The 18,952-nt window shown below is 45.2% G+C and overlaps 2 protein-coding genes across 8 annotated transcripts in view; one reads left to right on the plus strand and one right to left on the minus strand.

Moving 5' to 3' along the window:
• col11a2 (collagen, type XI, alpha 2) overlaps nucleotides 1-6,000 on the plus strand; it is a 53,959-nt gene extending 47,959 nt beyond the window's left edge. For all 6 annotated transcript variants that reach the window (XM_030346556.1, XM_030346558.1, XM_030346559.1 and 3 more), the window contains 10 exons: nucleotides 1-54; nucleotides 329-490; nucleotides 844-897; nucleotides 1,429-1,464; nucleotides 1,554-1,607; nucleotides 2,025-2,304; nucleotides 2,729-2,844; nucleotides 3,520-3,588; nucleotides 3,747-3,983; nucleotides 4,572-6,000. In XM_030346556.1, the coding sequence (XP_030202416.1) occupies nucleotides 1-54; nucleotides 329-490; nucleotides 844-897; nucleotides 1,429-1,464; nucleotides 1,554-1,607; nucleotides 2,025-2,304; nucleotides 2,729-2,844; nucleotides 3,520-3,588; nucleotides 3,747-3,983; nucleotides 4,572-4,718 (1,209 nt within the window). In that variant the 3' untranslated portion in view covers nucleotides 4,719-6,000. The remainder of the gene's footprint in view (nucleotides 55-328; nucleotides 491-843; nucleotides 898-1,428; nucleotides 1,465-1,553; nucleotides 1,608-2,024; nucleotides 2,305-2,728; nucleotides 2,845-3,519; nucleotides 3,589-3,746; nucleotides 3,984-4,571) is intronic.
• A 91-nt stretch (nucleotides 6,001-6,091) lies between these two features.
• On the minus strand, nucleotides 6,092-18,722 carry hsd17b8 (hydroxysteroid (17-beta) dehydrogenase 8). 2 transcript variants are annotated; one of them, XR_003974493.1, is made up of 9 exons: nucleotides 18,599-18,722; nucleotides 10,246-10,448; nucleotides 9,361-9,477; nucleotides 8,526-8,621; nucleotides 8,285-8,370; nucleotides 7,670-7,800; nucleotides 6,947-6,989; nucleotides 6,495-6,569; nucleotides 6,092-6,333 (listed from the first exon to the last, which is right to left on the minus strand). XR_003974493.1 is itself a non-coding variant. In XM_030346738.1 (9 exons), the coding sequence occupies exons 1-9, from the start codon at nucleotides 18,642-18,644 to the stop codon at nucleotides 6,314-6,316; spliced, it is 771 nt and encodes a 256-aa protein (XP_030202598.1). In that variant the 5' UTR covers nucleotides 18,645-18,650; the 3' UTR covers nucleotides 6,092-6,313. The 2 variants fall into 2 exon arrangements, 1 of the variants encoding a protein (XP_030202598.1); XM_030346738.1 differs by having other exon boundaries at nucleotides 7,716-7,800; nucleotides 18,599-18,650.
• Nucleotides 18,723-18,952: the final 230 nt, after the last annotated feature.

An 18,952-nucleotide genomic window follows, 5' to 3' on the forward strand; every position in this document is an offset into this window, starting at 1 on the left:
GGGGAGCAGGGGTCTCCTGGCCTGGCCGGACAGAAGGGACCTCCAGGACCTCTGGTAAGTCCTCCACCTCCTCGTCCTCGCCCCCGTCAGCAGAACAGAGGACCGACCGGTCCTTCAGAACGCTTCCTGTTTCTAAATGCACTTCCTGTAGTTTTGCTAGAGTGCTGAACACAACGTGAGAGCTCCAGCCGGCCCGTTGGATGTGTGCAGATGTTTCATGGTGGTGCACAACAGGACATTGGCGAGGGTGCACAGAACACATGTTAACCACGTCTCTCCTCTACCCTCTCCTCCTCTCCCTGCTCTCCTCCTCCTCCTCCTCCTGCAGGGTCCTCCTGGTCTGCCTGGGCTGAGAGGAGATCCAGGCTCCAAGGGAGTGAAGGGTCACCCGGGTCTGATCGGTCTGATCGGACCCCCCGGGGAGCAGGGCGAGAAGGGAGACCGGGGCATGATCGGCTCCCACGGCACCGGGGGACCCAAGGGAGAGACCGTAGGTCACCCCCACCCTGAGACCCCCTGAGTCTGACCCCTGACCCTATGGTCCTGAGTCTAGACCCCCCTTAGTCTGACCCCTGACCCTATGATCCTGAGTCTAGACCCCCCTTAGTCTGACCCCTGACCCTATAATCCTGAGTCTAGACCCCCCTTAGTCTGACCCCTGACCTCCACGTGTGTCTAGACCCCCCCAGTCTGACCCCTGACCTCCCAGTTTCTAGACCCCCCCAGTCTGACCCCTGACCTCACAGTGTGTCTAGACCCCCCCAGTCTGACCCCTGACCTCACAGTGTATAGACCCCCCCAGTCTGACCCCTGACCTCCCTGTGTTTCTCTGCTGGGTTCCAGGGTCTGTCTGGAGCCACCGGACCACTAGGACCCTCTGGACCCCCCGGTCTGCCTGTAAGACCCTTTGACCTTTAACCTTTAATGTTTACATGTAGAGGTGATCATGTGCTCACCTGTCTGTAGTGGTCCCCCGTGGAGCTGTGGTGATGGTTCATGGGTTCACCGTTCTGTAGTGATTACCTATAGATGTTCATGTGTTCACCACTCTGTAGTGATTACCTAAAGATGTTCATGTGTTCACCACTCTGTAGTGATTACCTATAGATATTCATGTGTTCACCACTCTGTAGTGATTACCTATAGATATTCATGTGTTCACCACTCTGTAGTGATTACCTATAGATATTCATGTGTTCACCGTTCTGTAGTGATTACCTATAGATATTCATGTGTTCACCGTTCTGTAGTGATTACATATAGATGTTCATGTGTTCACCACTCTGTAGTGATTACCTATAGATGTTCATGTGTTCACCACTCTGTAGTAATTACCTACAGATATTCATGTGATCACCTGTCAGTAGTGATTACCCATAGAGCTGTGATGATGGTTCATGTGTTCACGAGGTCTAATTTTTTTTCCAGGGTCCTCAAGGAATCAAGGGAGCGAAGGGATCTAGTGTGAGTAGACCTTACTTATCACCTCGTTAGGGCCTTGTTAATTGCTAATTAGCTAATTGATTAATTCTGGTGTGTGTGTGTTTGTTTAGGGTGGATCAGGACCCAAGGGAGAGAAGGGTATACCTGGCGCTGCTGGAGCCCCTGTGAGTACCCCCTCTCTCTTTACCAAACCAGGAGGTGTATCATCTGGGCGGGAGTGACCAGCTCGTGCGTCGGCCCACAATGTTTTGGGCTTCGGTTTGGGTTTAGGCTGCTTTGTCGTTTGTCTTGAGTGTAGAGTGTGGGTGACAGACACACACTATTACAACGCACACGTTTGTGTGTGTTGTAATAGTGTGCGTTTGGTGCGTTTGTCCTTCATAAACACGATGTGTTGGTGTGTAGACGAGCTGAAAGCCCACTTCACGTCCACGCACCGAAACAATCGCGTAGACGAACAACAAACACATCGAGGACGGACACAGCAAGGGTGACCCACCGCAACGCGTTCGGGCGGTCCTTCCCGTGTCCGATCGCCGTGACGACGATGACAACACTAACCCCCCCTCCCTAAACCCCAGGGCCCCCCCGGCGACGTCATCCAGCCACTGCCCATCCAGCGCAGCCCCAAGTCCAAGCGCTCCATCGACGCCAGCAAGATGATGTGGGAGTCGGAGGCGGAGCAGGCGGACGCCCCCGGGGCGGCGGCGGCGGCGGGCGGCGAGGGCCTGGAGGAGATCTTCGGCTCGCTCAACTCGCTGCGGCAGGAGATCGAGACCATGCGCTTCCCGCTGGGAACCCGGGACAGCCCCGCCCGCACCTGCCAGGACCTGCTGCTCAGCCAGCCAGGGCTCCCCGACGGTACGATGGGGGGTTCCCCCGCCAGGAGGGGGGCTACCGCTCCACCCCCTCTCCCCTCGCTCCTCCACCCTCCTCTCGCTCCTCCCTCCCTTTCCTCGCCTCCTCTCTCCTTCCTCCTCTCTCCCTCCGCCTTCCCTCGTCATCTCCCCTCTCCTCCTCCTCGCTCACACTTTTTTTCTCCCTCCTCCTCGCTTCTACCTCTCCTCCTTCCTTTACTCTCCTCCCTCCTTCCTTCCTCTCCCCTCTCCTCCCTCCCATCCTTTCCTCTCCTCCTCCCCCCTACCTCTCCCCCTCTGCCCTCCTTCCAGGACACCTTCAGCTAGCTGTGATGTCTCTCACTGGGTGTGGTCCTCTGTGATGGTTTGTCACTGGGCGGTGTAGCGGAGGTGTCCTCTGGTCCTCAGCTCTCTGTCTCCCCCTGCAGGAGAGTACTGGATCGACCCCAACCAGGGCTGCTCGCGGGACTCCTTCAAGGTGTTCTGTAACTTCACCAGCGGATCGGCCGAGACCTGCCTGTACCCCAGCCGGGCCAGCAACACTGTGAGTTACAGCCTGTTACACCTCCGGTACAGCCTCAGGACACCAGGAACACCTGGAGAACAGGCTCAGGACACCAGGAACACCTGGAGAACAGGCTCAGGACACGATGAACACTAAGAGAACACGCTAGAGAACAGGCTCAGGACGTGTTCCAAAAACAGCTTTAGAACAGGCTCAGGACACCATTACCCTTAGGAACAGGCTCAGGACACCAGGAACACCTGGAGAACAGGCTCAGGATACCATGAACACTAAGAGAACACGCTAGAGAACAGGCTCAGGACGTGTTCAAAGCTTTAGAGAACAGGCTCAGGACACCAATATCCCTCAGAGAACAGGCTCAGGACGTGTTCCAAAAACACCTGGAGAACAGGCTAGAGAACAGGCTCAGGACGTGTTCCAATAACAGCTTTAGAACAGGCTCAGGGCACCAATAACACCTGGAGAACAGGCTAGGGAACAGGCTAGGGAACAGGCTCACGGCACCAATAACACCTGGAGAACAGGCTCAAGACGTGTTCCAATAGCACCTAGAGAACAGTTGACTATGAACTATGGAACAGTGAACTACTGTTGGTGTCGGTTCGGTGGTGCGAGGGGTTCCAGATGAAGGAGTGGGGATCAGTGTTAGGCCGGTCTGAGCTGGGGGTTGACCTGAGGCCCTCGTGTACGCAGGTGAAGATGGACACCTGGGAGACGGAGACCCCCGGGTCCTGGTACAGCAGCTTCGCCGCAGGAAGCAAGGTCAGTAGACCACGCCCCCTATCCAAAGACCACGCCCCCAACCTGCACACTCAAATTCCACCCAGCGTTGACAGATTGGGCCAGATCTGGCAAAACAATACTGAAACCACACCCTGTCAGATCGACCCCTGACCCCTGACCCTTGACCTTCCCTCCAGTTCTCCTACGTGGACGCCAGCGGGGAGCCGGTGGGCGTGGTCCAGCTGGGCTTCCTGAGGCTGCTGAGCGTCCAGGCGCGTCAGAACCTCACCTACCACTGCCAGCGCTCGGTGGCCTGGGCCGACCGCAGCGCCAAGGATGGCCACCAGAGGGCGCTGCAGCTGCAGGCCGCCAACGACGAGGAGCTTAGCTACCAGACCTACCCCTACATCAAGGCCCTGGTGGACGGCTGCTCTGTGAGTCAACACACACGCACAACGCACAACGCACAACGCACACACTGTTTTACATTTTTACATTTAGTCACACGCACAGTTTTAATGCGAGTCATCTGACTGAACAATATGATGGTAACGTGTAACCCTGTGTTGCAGTGTGTATGACGGTAACGTGTTGCAGTGTGTATGACGGTAACATGTGACCCTGTGTTGCAGTGTGTATGACGGTAACATGTTGCAGTGTGTATGACAGTAACATGTGGCAGTGTGTATGACGGTAACATGTGGCAGTGTGTATGACAGTAACATGTTGCTGTGTGTATGACGGTAACATGTGGCAGTGTGTATGACAGTAACATATTGCAGCGTGTATGATAGTAACATGTTGCAGTGTGTATGACGGTAACATGTGACCCTGTGTTGCAGTGTGTATGACGGTACCATGTTGCAGTGTGTATGACGGTAACATGTTGCAGTGTGTATGACGGTAACATGTGACCCTGTGTGGCAGTGTGTATGACGGTAACATGTTGCAGTGTGTATGACGGTAACATGTGACCCTGTGTGGCAGTGTGTATGACGGTAACATGTGACCCTGTGTTGCAGTACCGTAAGGGCCTGGACCGGACGGTGCTGGAGGTGAACACGCCACAGGTGGAGCACCTTCCTCTGATGGACGTCAAGGTGACAGACTTTGGGGAGAGCAACCAGCAGTTTGGTCTGGAAGTCGGACCTGTTTGCTTCCAGGGCTAAACACACACACACACAAGCACACACACACACACACAATGACCAAGAACCACACACACACGCATGCACTTAGAGATACATGTCGACATGGTAACAGCTGCCCTACTAATTTGTAAATTATCTTGTAAATGATATGAAACACACACACACACACTCACACACACACACACACACACATCATAGAGCACCTAAACACACTTCTATAGACACACACTCAGACACGCTCATAAACACACACTCTTTTTGGGAGACAACCAATCACTCGCCTTGGGGGAAAAAGACCCCTCCCAACTTCAAAATGGACGCCAACCCATGGGGACCTCGGGAAGTGTCACGAAGAGGACCGCATCCAACGGCCAATAGGAAGACAGAAGAGGACGGTTACTTCAGGATGAAACGTGTTCTTCTGACATCACAGAATAAGCCCCTGCCCCTTGTGGGAGGAGCAGGCGACTCGGTTTAGCCCCGCCCCCTTCTCCGCCCACTCTCCAAGCTGTCAGTCACTCCTCTCCTCCGCGCTGGACTCCTCCGTGAGAGAAGATCGTTTCTCCACGCTAACAACATCTTGTTCGCTCTACTATTGCTTTCGATATTTTATTTACTATTTAAAAAAAATACACTGCCTGCTTAATCCAGAACAAATATACCCCTTCTATCTTGCCGGTGTGTTGCATTGTGGTTAATGTAGTCCAAGTGGAGGCAACAGGAAGGTGACCTTTAGGAGAATCCAAATGCCCCCCGCCCCCCCAAGAGAGCAGCGTTAAGAACAGGACCAGCAGACCCCAGACCAGCTGTAGACCCCCCCCCCAGGGAGACGAAGGCAGTCCAGTCCAGTTGTACAGAGATAGTATTCTATTGTATTTATTTAAATAAGCCCAGCAGGGTGCTTTGGGATCCAACTGAACCAGAACATCAGGGGCTGCTTGGGGTCATGACCCTAGTCCCCCGCCCCATATCGTATTCACTGGTCTGAAGGTTCTGTCAGCTGGGGCTGCTTAGGTCCCACCTGGTCCCATGACCTCGGGGTTCCATCAGGGGGGAGGAGGGGGGAGGTAGAGGGGGGAGGTATAGGGGTCCGTATGGCAGGGAGGAGTGGGTGGTACCCTTCCCCAAGAGTCCGGAGAACCGCCCAGAACCGGATCCATTATGTTTATTATTTTTGTTGGAGAAACAATGTTTTGACAACAATCATGGTGCTGGAAAAAAGAAAAAGTATTATTTTATAATGTGTGTAAGTAATTTTTTTAAATTCTTGTTTCTGTAATATATAACCTTTTTAAAAAGAGTCGCTGTTGTGTCGCCTGTTTCTCTTTTAAAAAGGTCGCCCAAATAAACCAATAAAAAGCAGAAGAGGTTTACAAAACAACGTTGCTGGATGTTTTTATACAAATTGTAATTTATTACAGGATCGTTCACAAATATACAGCATTTACAAATGTAATAATTACAAAGAAAATAGGCAATCAAGTTGATTTCTTCAGAATTAATAATTAATTAAAGATGTCCGCCGTCCACAGTCCAAAAGGCACCCGCTGCCGTCGTGATTGACAGCTGGCTCGACCAATGAGAGGTTCTGTGTATCCATGGCGACGCCGTCTCTATCCCATGAAAAGCCCTCCTGAGGGGTGAGACACACGACGCAGCGGTTAGCGAGACAGCGCGGCGCTGGACCGCCACGACCTGTCTCACCTCGCCGAGGTGAGACAGGTCGTCGGTCAGCTCGGACCAGTGGACCGCGTGAAGGGGCCGGTGACACCCGGCGGGTGCTCAGAGACGTACCGGTGACCTCGATGCTGGTGCCCGTGATGTAGCGAGAGTCGTCCGACGCGAGGAAGGAACAAACATCTGCAACCTCTGGACAGACGGACAGGATGCAGACGGAGGGACGTCAGATGACGGAGAGACCAAGGACCTTCTGTTGTATTTGTGGCTCGTCCAGAGTTAAAGTTAATGTTTGTTAAGTTAACATAATGGTGCGTTAGCTACGCTACAGATACTTTCTCTTAGTTAACGTTATAACGTCATGCTAGATAGGTTAAAGTTCTTCATGTCGGTTAGTGTAATGTTACGTTAGTTAACATTACATTAGATGTTAGTTAACATTACATTAGATGTGTTAATGGCTTTGTGTTGGTTAACGTTACATTAGCTGCGTTACAGAGACTCTGTGTTGGTTAATGTAACGGTAAGGGGTGTGTGGGGGGGGGGGTGTGTGTCTGTGGGGGGCTCACCAGCCGGCTCGCCCATCCTCCCCAGAGGCACCAGCGACGTCATCTGAAACCAGACGGGTCAACGCTACTTTTATTTTGATAGATTCACCATACTCACACTCCTCAATCAGCAGGTACTTTTATTTTGGTAGATCCACCATACTCACACTCCTCAATCAGCAGGTACTTTTATTTTGGTAGATCCACCATACTCACACTCTTCAATCAGCAGGTACTTTTATTTTGGTAGATCCACCATACTCACACTCTTCAATCAGCAGGTACTTTTATTTTGGTAGATCCACCATACTCACACTCCTCAATCAGCAGGTACTTTTATTTTGGTAGATCCACCATACTCACAAGGTGAGGGGAGAGTGTGGATCCCTCTCCCCTCACCGTGTGGATCCCTCTCCCCTCACCTTGTGGATCCCTCTCCCCTCACCTTGTGGATCCCTCTCCCCTCACCTTGTGGATCCCTCTCTCCTCACCTTGTGGATCCCTCTCCCCTCACCTTGTGGATCCCTCTCTCCTCACCGTGTGGATCCCTCTCTCCTCACCTTGTGGATCCCTCTCCCCTCACCTTGTGGATCCCTCTCCCCTCACCTTGTGGATCCCTCTCCCCTCACCTTGTGGATCCCTCTCCCCTCACCATGTGGATCCCTCTCCCCTCACCTTGTGGATCCCTCTCCCCTCACCTTGTGGATCCCTCTCCCCTCACCGTGTGGATCCCTCTCCCCTCACCTTGTGGATCACTCTCCCCTCACCGTGTGGATCCCTCTCCCCTCACCTTGTGAATCACTCGCTCCGGGACCTTGTCAGTCATGGGGGTGGAGATGAACCCCGGCAGGACGCAGTTACATCGGATCCTGTACCTGAAGGGACGGAGCAGGTTCACTATTACACACAGGGTGTTCACTATTACACACAGGGTGTTCACTATTACACACAGGGTGTTCACTATTACACACAGGGTGTTCACTATTACACACGGGGTGTTCACTATTACACACGGGGTGTTCACTATTACACACGGGGTGTTCACTATTTCACACGGGGTGTTCACTATTACACACAGGGTGTTCACTATTACACACAGGGTGTTCACTATTACACACAGGGTGTTCACTATTACACACAGGGTGTTCACTACTACATGTTCACTAACATACACAGGATGTTCACTATTAGACACAGGATTTTCACTATGACACACTGCATGTTCACTACAACACACACACACACACACACACTGCATGTTCAGTACTAAACCCAGGATAATACTACTACACACTGTATTTTCTCTACTACACACTGCATGTTCACTAGTACACACTGAACGGTAGGGTCTCTACCGACCTGCTGAGTTCTTTGGCGGCCGTTCTGGTTATTCCCTCCACACCTGCCTTGGACGCCGAGTAGTTAACCTGCCCAATGTTGCCCACCTACACACACACACACACACACACACACACACACACACACACACACACACACACACACACACACACACACACACACACACACACACACACCGTCCTTTCATGTTTTGGTCTCCTTCAATATGATTGGTCGCTGTGGGTCTGGGACACGCACACACCTTGCCCACGATGCTGCCCACGGTAACGATGGAACCTTTGGATACTCCGCTGGCCACCATCGCCGCGGCAACGGCCTGAACGACCAGGAAGGTCCCCTGGAGGGAGACGGGTGAGAGGTTCCACAGTACATTGGTTCTTTTCTGCTACTCAAACGTCACTTGGAGGACTCAATGCCTCGCCAACTTATTTCTTCTGACTAGCAAAGTGCTGCAGCCTCTGAAGTTCAGACAGACTTTAAGACAGACAGACTATAAGACTGACAGACTATAAGACTGACAGACTATAAGACTGACAGACTATAAGACAGACAGACTATAAGACTGACAGACTATAAGACAGACAGACTATAAGACAGACAGACTATAAGACTGACAGACTATAAGACAGACAGACTATAAGACTGACAGACTATAAGACGGACAGACTTTAAGACAGACAGACAAACAGACTATAAGACTGACAGACTGAGACAGACGGACTATAAGACAGACAGACTAGAAGACAGACTGACTATAAGACTGACAGACTTTAAGACTGACAGACTTTGAGACAGACGGACAAACAGAATTTAAGACAGACGGACTATAAGACAGACTGACTATAAGACCGACTGACTATAAGAGAGACAGACATAATAAGACTTTAAGTCAGACGGACACACAGACTCCTCACGAGTGTCCATATCACCTATAGTACATCCATGACTATAATCAATACTTTAATATTGATAAGGTGGTACGCCAATCAGCTGTTGAAGGGTCAACCCCCCCCCCCCCCCGGCTCTGGCCCCTCCCCCCCGGTGGCGTTGGAGTGGGCGTCGGCTCCGAGCCTCACCTTGAGGTTCACGCCGACCACGCGGTCGAAGGCCGCCTCCTCCAGCCGCAACAGGAAGTCGTCCTGCGTGATTCCCGCCGCGTTCACGCACACCGACGCCGGCTGGAAGTAGCGGCGCTGGAGAGGAGACAGGAGACAGGAGACAGGAGTCAGGAGACAGGGGACAGGAGACAGGAGACAGGAGTCAGGAGACAGGAGAAAGGAAACTGGCTGAGAGGACGCAGGGTGGCGGGTTCTTGTGATATTCAATTCATAATTAGCTTGTTCTCCTGATTTGCTCATCTTTGGTTTCAGTTTCATCCCGTTGCATAAGAACCTTACGGGAAGGTAAAGGTTGCTCCAGGTATTAGTCAAACCCTCAGGCGTTACCAGGGAAACAAAGTTATGGCTTGTGAACAAAAATTATATTTGGACTGTAAAACGCAAGAAATTATAAATTAATGGTCTTAATTTATTTTCTTTGGCAAGTGACCGTGGTATAAGCGGGATAATGCCCTTCGAGGTGTCCATTGTCAGGAATTAATGTTCTTCGCGGAGGCACCCGTCGTCCATTAATCCCTGATATTGGACACCTCATCGGGCATCAGCCCTTACTAATGCTTGTGTATTGCGTTTATTGTTTTTCTATACATGATTAATAATAACAAAAAAAAACTAATAGTGCTACAGAACCAACATTAGTTCAGTCCGTTAATTCTTGTTTATTTGAATGAGAAAAAATGTTAATGGTCCAAATGTCAAAAATGGGCTTTGACCCTCGGGAAGGAATAATCAAATAATTGAATATTCTGACCCATCCCTAGTGTCTACCTGTCCGTGTCTCACCTGTATGCAGCTCTACCTGTCTGTGTCTACCTGTCTGTGTTTCACCTGTCTGTGTCTCACCTGTATGCTCTCCACCAAGTCCTCAACGCTCTGCTTGGACGAGACGTCCACCGCCGCCGCCATGTGTTCTTGTACTTTGTGGTCACGTGACAGGCTGCGCAGCGTCTCATTGGCCGCCTCCTCGTTCAGGTCCGCCACCACCACCAGCGCGCCCTCAGAGGCGAATCGCTGACACACCGCGCGGCCGATCCCGCTGCCCCCTCCTGGCGGACAGATGGTATGACAGGCTTCATCATTGACCGATGATCTGTGATGAAGCCTGCAAAACCATCTCTCCACCAGCAGGGGCCAGCGGCGTCCACCCCAAGAACCCTTATGTTATGAGAGACTGAATTATGTGCTCCGTTGGTTTTTGGTTTAATGCACAAAATCGCAAATAGAGCTGTTTTTTTTATGCTTATTAATTCAAAATAAATACAATCATTGGTTGGTTGCTGTTGAAGATAGTTAATTATGAATATTAATATAGTTATAATATAGTTACCAAAAAAAAAACATTTGGAACATATGCGCTGTGGCACGCACACGGTTTGCATGTGTTACTGCGAAGACAAACAAAATCTAAAACACAAGAAAATCAGAAAAACCTACATTCAACCAGTGGGGTACCCTCACATGACCCCTGACTCTCTGAGGAGGTACCTCCAAGTACCCCCTCCATGCCAGGGCGCCCTGAATTTTAGTAGTATTTAGTACGATGGTATGGTATTATACAACGTAATGACGGGCTGCGAGCCTGCGACGCTGGCTGGTGTCGGTTGGCTGGCTGCGACGACAGACCAGCCGCTGGCCACTGGCCGCTGGCTGCGGCTGGCAGCTGGCTCTGGCAGGCTGACCGACTAGGTCACGACCATAAAAGCGTCGCAACCCTTTTGGCGGCAAATAGGTCGCAACCAACCAGAGGTATGGCTGACGACCATGGTTTTTTTCATGACGACCAATAAAAAATGACAGTGTTACGCATTATGTTTTTTTCATGACGACCAATAAAAAATGACAGTGTTACCCCTTATGTTTTTTTTCATGACGACCAATAAAAAACAACAGTGTTACCCCTAATGTTTTTTTTCATGACGACCAATAAAAAACAACAGTGTTACCCCTTATGTTTTTTTTCATGACGACCAAAGAGAAACGACAGTGTCACCCCTCATGTTTCATTTGATAAAAACGACAGTGTCACCCCCTATGTTTTAATTGATAAATATCGACAGTGTTACCCATTATGTTTTTTTTCATGACGACCAATAAAAAACCACAGTGTTACCCCTAATGTTTTTTTTCATGACGACCAATAAAAAACAACAGTGTTACCCCTAATGTTTTTTTTCATGACGACCAATAAAAAACAACAGTGTTACCCCCTATGTTTTTTTTCATGACGACCAATAAAAAATGACAGTGTTACCCCTTATGTTTTTTTTCATGACGACCAATAAAAAAGACAGTGATACCCCTTATGTTTTTTTTCATGACGACCAATAAAAAACAACAGTGTTACCCCTAATGTTTTTTTTCATGACGACCAATTAAAAACAACAGTGTTACCCCTCAGGTTTTTTTTGATAAAAAGTACAGTGTTACCCCTTACGTTTTTTTTGATAAAAAGTACAGTGTTACCCCTTATGGTTTTTTTCATGACGACCAAAGAAAAACGACAGTGTCACCCCTCATGTTTCATTTGATAAAAACGACAGTCTTACCCCCTATGTTTTAATTGATAAATATAGACAGTGTTACCCATTATGTTTTTTTTCATGACGACCAATAAAAAACAACAGTGTTACCCCTTATGTTTTTTTTCATGACGACCAATAAAAAACAACAGTGTTACCCCTTATGTTTTTTTTTCATGACGACCAATAAAAAACGACAGTGTTACCCATTATGTTTTTTTTCATGACGACCAATAAAAAACATAACAGTGTTACCCCTTATGTTTTTTTTCATGACGACCAATAAAAAACGACGGTGTTACCCCTTATGTTTTTTTCCCATGATGACTGATGAAAAACAACAGTGAAACCCCTTATATTTTATTTGAGAAGGACAGTTTTTTTTTTTTATATGTTTTTTTTCATGACGACCGATAAAAAACAACAGTGTTACCCCTTATGTTTTTTTTCATGACGACCAAAGAAAAACAACAGTGTTACCCCCTTTGTTTTATTTGATAAATATCGACAGTGTTACCCCTAATGTTTTTTTTCATGACGACCAAAGAAAAACGACGTTGTGACACCCCTCATGTTTCATTTGATAAAAACGACAGTCTTACCCCCTATGTTTTAATTGATAAATATAGACAGTGTTACCCATTATGTTTTTTTCATGACGACCAATAAAACACAACAGTGTTACCCCTTATGTTTTTTTTCATGACGACCAATAAAAAACGACAGTGTTACCCCTTGTGGTTTTTTTCATGACGACCAATAAAAAACAGTGTTACCCCTTATGTTTTTTTTCATGACGACCAATAAAAAACGACAGTGTTACCCCTTGTGGTTTTTTTCATGACGACCAATAAAAAACAACAGTGTTACCCCTTATGTTTTTTTTCATGACGACCAATAAAAAAGACAGTGATACCCCTTATGTTTTTTTTCATGACGACCAATAAAAAACAACAGTGTTACCCCTAATGTTTTTTTTCATGACGACCAATTAAAAACAACAGTGTTACCCCTCAGGTTTTTTTTGATAAAAAGTACAGTGTTACCCCTTATGTTTTTTTTGATAAAAAATACAGTGTTACCCCTTATGGTTTTTTTCATGACGACCAAAGAAAAACGACAGTGTCACCCCTCATGTTTCATTTGATAAAAACGACAGTCTTACCCCCTATGTTTTAATTGATAAAGATAGACAGTGTTACCCATTATGTTTTTTTTCATGACGACCAATAAAAAAGACAGTGATACCCCTTATGTTTTTTTTCATGACGACCAATAAAAAACAACAGTGTTACCCCTTATGTTTTTTTTCATGACGACCAATAAAAAACAACAGTGTTACCCCTTATGTTTTTTTTCATGACGACCAATAAAAAACAACAGTGTTACCCCTTATGTTTTTTTTTCATGACGACCAATAAAAAACCACAGTGTTACCCATTATGTTTTTTTTCATGACGACCAATAAAAAACATAACAGTGTTACCCCTTAAGTTTTTTTTCATGACGACCAATAAAAAACAACAGTGTTACCCCTTATGTTTTTTTCCCATGATGACTGATGAAAAACAACAGTGATACCCCTTATATTTTATTTGAGAAGGACAGTTTTTTTTTTTTTATATGTTTTTTTTCATTACGACCAATAAAATACGACAGTGTTACCCCTCATGTTTTTTCCATGTTGACCAATAATTAACAACAGTGGTACCCCTGCCGACGTTTTTGCGGGGATTCGAACCTGAGCTGTGTAGAGTGTTGCCCTCCAAACTTATTAATGCACCATCAAGACACCGGATATAGACAGCACAAAGGTTATACTTGACTTTATAATTCGCATGAAATAGAGATAAGAGTCTTCCAACAGAAGACATCAACCAGACTTGAACCCCGGTCTCCAGGGGGAAAGCTCACTGCTCTCTCCACTTCCCACTGAGATTTGCGATTCAATTTTGTCTGAGGTTATATATGATAGTACAATAGACATGATAGCATTAGGTTTGAAATTAAAGATATTGTGTTTTCCACAGGAATTGAACCCCGGTCTCCAGTGGGTTAGGCAGAGTGCACTCCACTGCACCACTGAGGCGATGCCAATACACAATAATCAATCATCAATAAAGAGGATATAAATGTCGTAAAATGTATCTGTGTATTTCTATTATTTCCCTTACGTTGTTTTTCATGACGACCAATAAAAAACCACAGTGTTACCCCTTATGTTTTTTTTCATGGCGACCAATAAAAAACAACAGTGTTACCCCTTATGTTTTTTTCCTGACGACAAATAAAAAACAACAGTGTTACCTCATATGTTTTTTTTCATGACGACCAAAGAAAAACAACAGTGTTACCCCCTATGTTTTATTTGATAAATATCGACAGTGTTACCCCTAATGTTTTTTTTCATGACGACCAAAGAAAAACGACAGTGTCACCCCTCGTGTTTCATTTGATAAAAACGACAGTCTTACCCCCTATGTTTTAATTGATAAATATAGACAGTGTTACCCATTATGTTTTTTTCATGACGACAAATAAAACATAACAGTGTTACCCCTTATGTTTTTTTTCATGACGACCAATAAAAAACGACAGTGTTACCCCTTGTGGTTTTTTTCATGACGACCAATAAAAAACGACAGTGTTACCCCTTGTGGTTTTTTTCATGACGACCAATAAAAAACAACAGTGTTACCTCATGTGTTTTTTTTCATGACGACCAATAAAAAACCACAGTGTTACCCCTTATGTTTTTTTTCATGGCGACCAATAAAAAACGACAGTGGTCGTCATGTTTTTTTTCATGATGACCAATAAAAAACAACAGTGTTACCCTTTATGTTTTTTTTCATGACGGCCAATAAAAAACAACAGTGTTAACCCTTATGTTTTTTTTCATGACGACCAAAGAAAAACAACAGTGTTACCCCCTATGTTTTATTTGATAAATATCGACAGTGTTACCCCTTATGTTTTTTTCCCATGATGACTAATGAAAAACCACAGTGATACCCCTTATATTTTATTTGAGAAGGACAATTTTTTTTTTTTCATATGTTTTTTTTCATTACGACCAATAAAATACGACAGTGTTACCCATTATGTTTTTTTTCATGACGACCAATAAAAAACGACAGTGTTACCTCATATGTTTTTTTTCATGACGACCAATAAAAAACGACAGTGTTACCCCTTATGTTTTTTTTTCATGACGACCAATAAAAAACGACAGTGTTACCCATTATGTTTTTTTTCATGACGACCAATAAAAAACATAACAGTGTTACCCCTTATGTTTTTTTTCATGACGACCAATAAAAAACGACAGTGTTACCCCTTGTGGTTTTTTTCCTGACGACCAATAAAAAACAACAGTGTTACCTCATATGTTTTTTTTCATGACGACCAATAAAAAACGACAGTGTTACCCCTTATGTTTTTTTTCATGACGACCAAAGAAAAACAACAGTGTTACCCCCTATGTTTTATTTGATAAATATCGACAGTGTTACCCCTTATGTTTTTTTCCAGTGATGACTGATGAAAAACAACAGTGATACCCATTATATTTTATTTGAGAAGGACAGTTTTTTTTTTTTAATATGTTTTTTTTCATTACGACCAATAAAAAACAACAGTGTTAACCCCTATGTTTTTTTTCATGGCGACCAATGAAAAACAACAGTGTTACCCCTTATGTTTTTTTCCTGACGACAAATAAAAAACAACAGTGTTACCTCATATGTTTTTTTTCATGACGACCAATAAAAAACAACAGTGTTACCCCTTATGTTTTTTTTCATGACGACCAAAGAAAAACAACAGTGTTACCCCCTATGTTTTATTTGATAAATATCGACAGTGTTACCCCTAATGTTTTTTTTCATGACGACCAATAAAAAACAAGTGTTACCCCTCAGGTTTTTTTTGATAAAAAGTACAGTGTTACCCCTTATGATTTTTTTGATAAAAAGTACAGTGTTACCCCTTATGTTTTTTTTCATGACGACCAAAGAAAAACGACAGTGTCACCCCTCATGTTTCATTTGATAAAAACGACAGTCTTACCCCCTATGTTTTAATTGATAAATATAGACAGTGTTACCCATTATGTTTTTTTCATGAAGACCAATAAAAAATGACAGTGTTACCCCTTATGTTTTTTTTCATGACGACCAATAAAAAACAACAGTGTTACCCCTTTTGTTTTTTTTCATGACGACCAATAAAAAAGACAGTGATACCCGTTATGTTTTTTTTCATGACGACCAATAAAAAAAACAGTGTTACCCCTTATGTTTTTTTTCATGGCGACCAATAAAAAACGACAGTGTTACCCCTTATGTTTTTTTTCATGACGACCAATAAAAAACAACAGTGTTACCCTTTATGTTTTTTTTCATGACGACCAATAAAAAACAACAGTGTTACCCCTTATGTTTTTTTTCATGACGACCAAAGATAAACAACAGTGTTACCCCCTATGTTTTATTTAATAATTATCGACAGTGTTACCCCTTATGTTTTTTTCCCATGATGACTAATGAAAAACAACAGTGATACCCCTTATATTTTATTTGAGAAGGACAATTTTTTTTTTTTGATGTGTTTTTTTTCATTACGACCAATAAAATACGACAGTGTTATCCCTTGTGGTTTTTTTCATGACGACCAATAAAAAACAACAGTGTTACCCCTCATGTTTTTTCCATGTTGACCAATAAATAACGACAGTGGTACCCCTGTCGACGTTTTTGCGGGGATCCGAACCTGAGCTGTTTAGAGTGTTGCCCTCCGAACTTATTAATGCACCATCAAGACACCGGATATAGACAGCACAAAGGTTATACTTGACTTTATAATTCACATGAAATAGAGATAAGAGTCTTCCAACAGAAGACATCAACCGGACTTGAACCCCGGTCGCAAGCTCACAGCTCTCTCCACTTCCCACTGAGATTTGTAATTTACATATGTCTGTGGTCATATATGACATGATAGCGTTACGTTTAAAATTAAAGATATTGTGTTTTCCACAGAAATTGAGCCGCGGTCTCCAGTGGGTTAGGCATAATTTCCACATTGTTTACTTGCTAACGTTTGTGAATAACAGTGGCTAGTTGGCAGAACTCTTTTTACACACCAGTAGAGTGTTTATCAGAGCGGAGCCCTGAATGTGACGTCACCCGTCATCTCGTCTCTGTAAACAATGGATGTTGCGCAGCATTTATTATGACGTCATTACATAGACTCTCTCTCAGCACCCCCCCCTGGGACTGACTTTCCGTGTCCCTGGTGTTACCCTCTATATTTTATTCGATACATTTCGACAGTGTTGTATATTACACTATAACTTTCTTCATAGGATATTTTATTAGTCTTTGACATTTAACAAATCAATAGGCTATACAATATAATCAATATAAATTTGTACACATCACTGTATTACAAAGTTAATTTAAAATTAATTAAATATAGATGGATAGACCAATAGGCCTATATATTATTGTATGTACGTTTTTCTTATACTGATGCACGTGTATTTATTCTGTTCAATGAGATGTTAACTGATAACATATAGGCTTTTTGTTATGGTAGCAGCCATGGTGACAATGGCTGGCTGCCACAGGTCGCTCATTCAGCCATACCTCTGGTTGGTTGCGACCTATTTGCCGCCAAAAGGGTCGCAACCCTTTTATGGTCGTGACCTAGTCGGTCAGCCTGCCAGAGCCAGCTGCCAGCCGCAGCCAGCGGCCAGTGGCCAGCGGCAGACAGCGGCCAGCAGTGGCTGGCCTGTCGTCGCAGCCAGCCAGCCGATACCAGCCAGGCATCGCAGCCCGTCATTACGTCGTATAATTATCATACCATCGTACTAAAACTTACAAAAAAATTCAAATGAAAGAGGCCGATTGCGTCAGTAAGTTTGACTAAAAGAGCAGAAATTTATCTGACCCCGGAGAGAATCGAACAACCGCCTTCTTGATTAACCAGGCGTCACTACTTCTTGAACCACTGTGACAAATTGTTCTACAATATGCGCTTATATTAACCTATATCACTCTATAACGAAGAACTTTGTGCATAACATACCTTATTAGGCTTAATGACATTTAACAAAACAAAAAGGCTATACGTAATATATAAAATACATTATTTGAATCCGCCCCAAATTACAACTAATACATTTTATTGACACTGATAGACCAACGATGTCATCATTTTAAACTGTAGGCCTACTTCAATATAAAAATATAAAAATAATATTTGCAATAAAGAGCTGTAGGAAGCTTTCGCCAGAGAGCAGGGCTTTCTGGTACTTCAACTGTCGCAAAAAACCCGTTAAGTTACCTTAACATGCAAATTAACTGATAAACGACCACCCATAGATTTTGAGCGAGCGACCAAGCCAGCCAGCGACTACAGCGTCTGAAAGCAGCCCGACGAGCGACCTACGTCGCGACCAATGCGACCTACGACGCGACGCACGTCGTTGGCCACTCAGAGAGCTCGGTCTTCCTCAAAACGGGGTCCAACTCTGTTAACCTAATCCGGGGTGGTTTTTGAGAACCGGAGCCGGTTCAGTTGGCAACCAACCACTACAGTTCGACCAATTAACACAACTAAGAGCTGAGTTCAGCACGGTAAGAAGCAGAGGTTAGGACTGTGGGACTGACCTGTGACCAGCGCCAACCTTGAAATGAGTCTTGTTGTGGCCGCCATGATGTTAGTGTTTTATGTGCGTCGTGCAAGGCTGATCCACCAGGGGGCGCCTGGGAACCGGTTCAGGTCCGGGAAGTGGTCTCATGTTGCCGTGAAGCAGACATGCTGCTTAATGCATTCGCTTTCGCCAAAAATAGTTTGGCCTGTTACTTTAATTGTTTTTGATAAGATTACTTTTTTCATATCTCAGTTAAAAGTTTACATAGTATTGTATCTGCTTGTTTTCCTGAATTAACGAGATCCCTCTAAATCCAAAGAGGAAATCTAACTTCCCTGACTTAGTTCTTATATCTAATATAGCTAATGCA

This window comes from Gadus morhua, chromosome 22 (genome assembly GCF_902167405.1).
Source record: "Gadus morhua chromosome 22, gadMor3.0, whole genome shotgun sequence".
Classification (NCBI taxonomy): Eukaryota; Metazoa; Chordata; class Actinopteri; order Gadiformes; family Gadidae; genus Gadus; species Gadus morhua.

Excerpts from the sequence above, each read along its gene's own strand:
- hsd17b8 (XM_030346738.1), bottom strand. The coding sequence starts at position 18,644 with ATGGCGGCCACAACAAGACTCATTTCAAGGTTGGCGCTGGTCACAG. Across the intron at positions 10,449-18,598 it reads AAGGTTGGCGCTGGTCACAG|GAGGGGGCAGCGGGATCGGC; the intron begins GTCAGTCCCACA and ends TCTGTCCGCCAG. Across the intron at positions 6,570-6,946 it reads GAGGATGGGCGAGCCGGCTG|AGGTTGCAGATGTTTGTTCC; the intron begins GTGAGCCCCCCA and ends CCGTCTGTCCAG.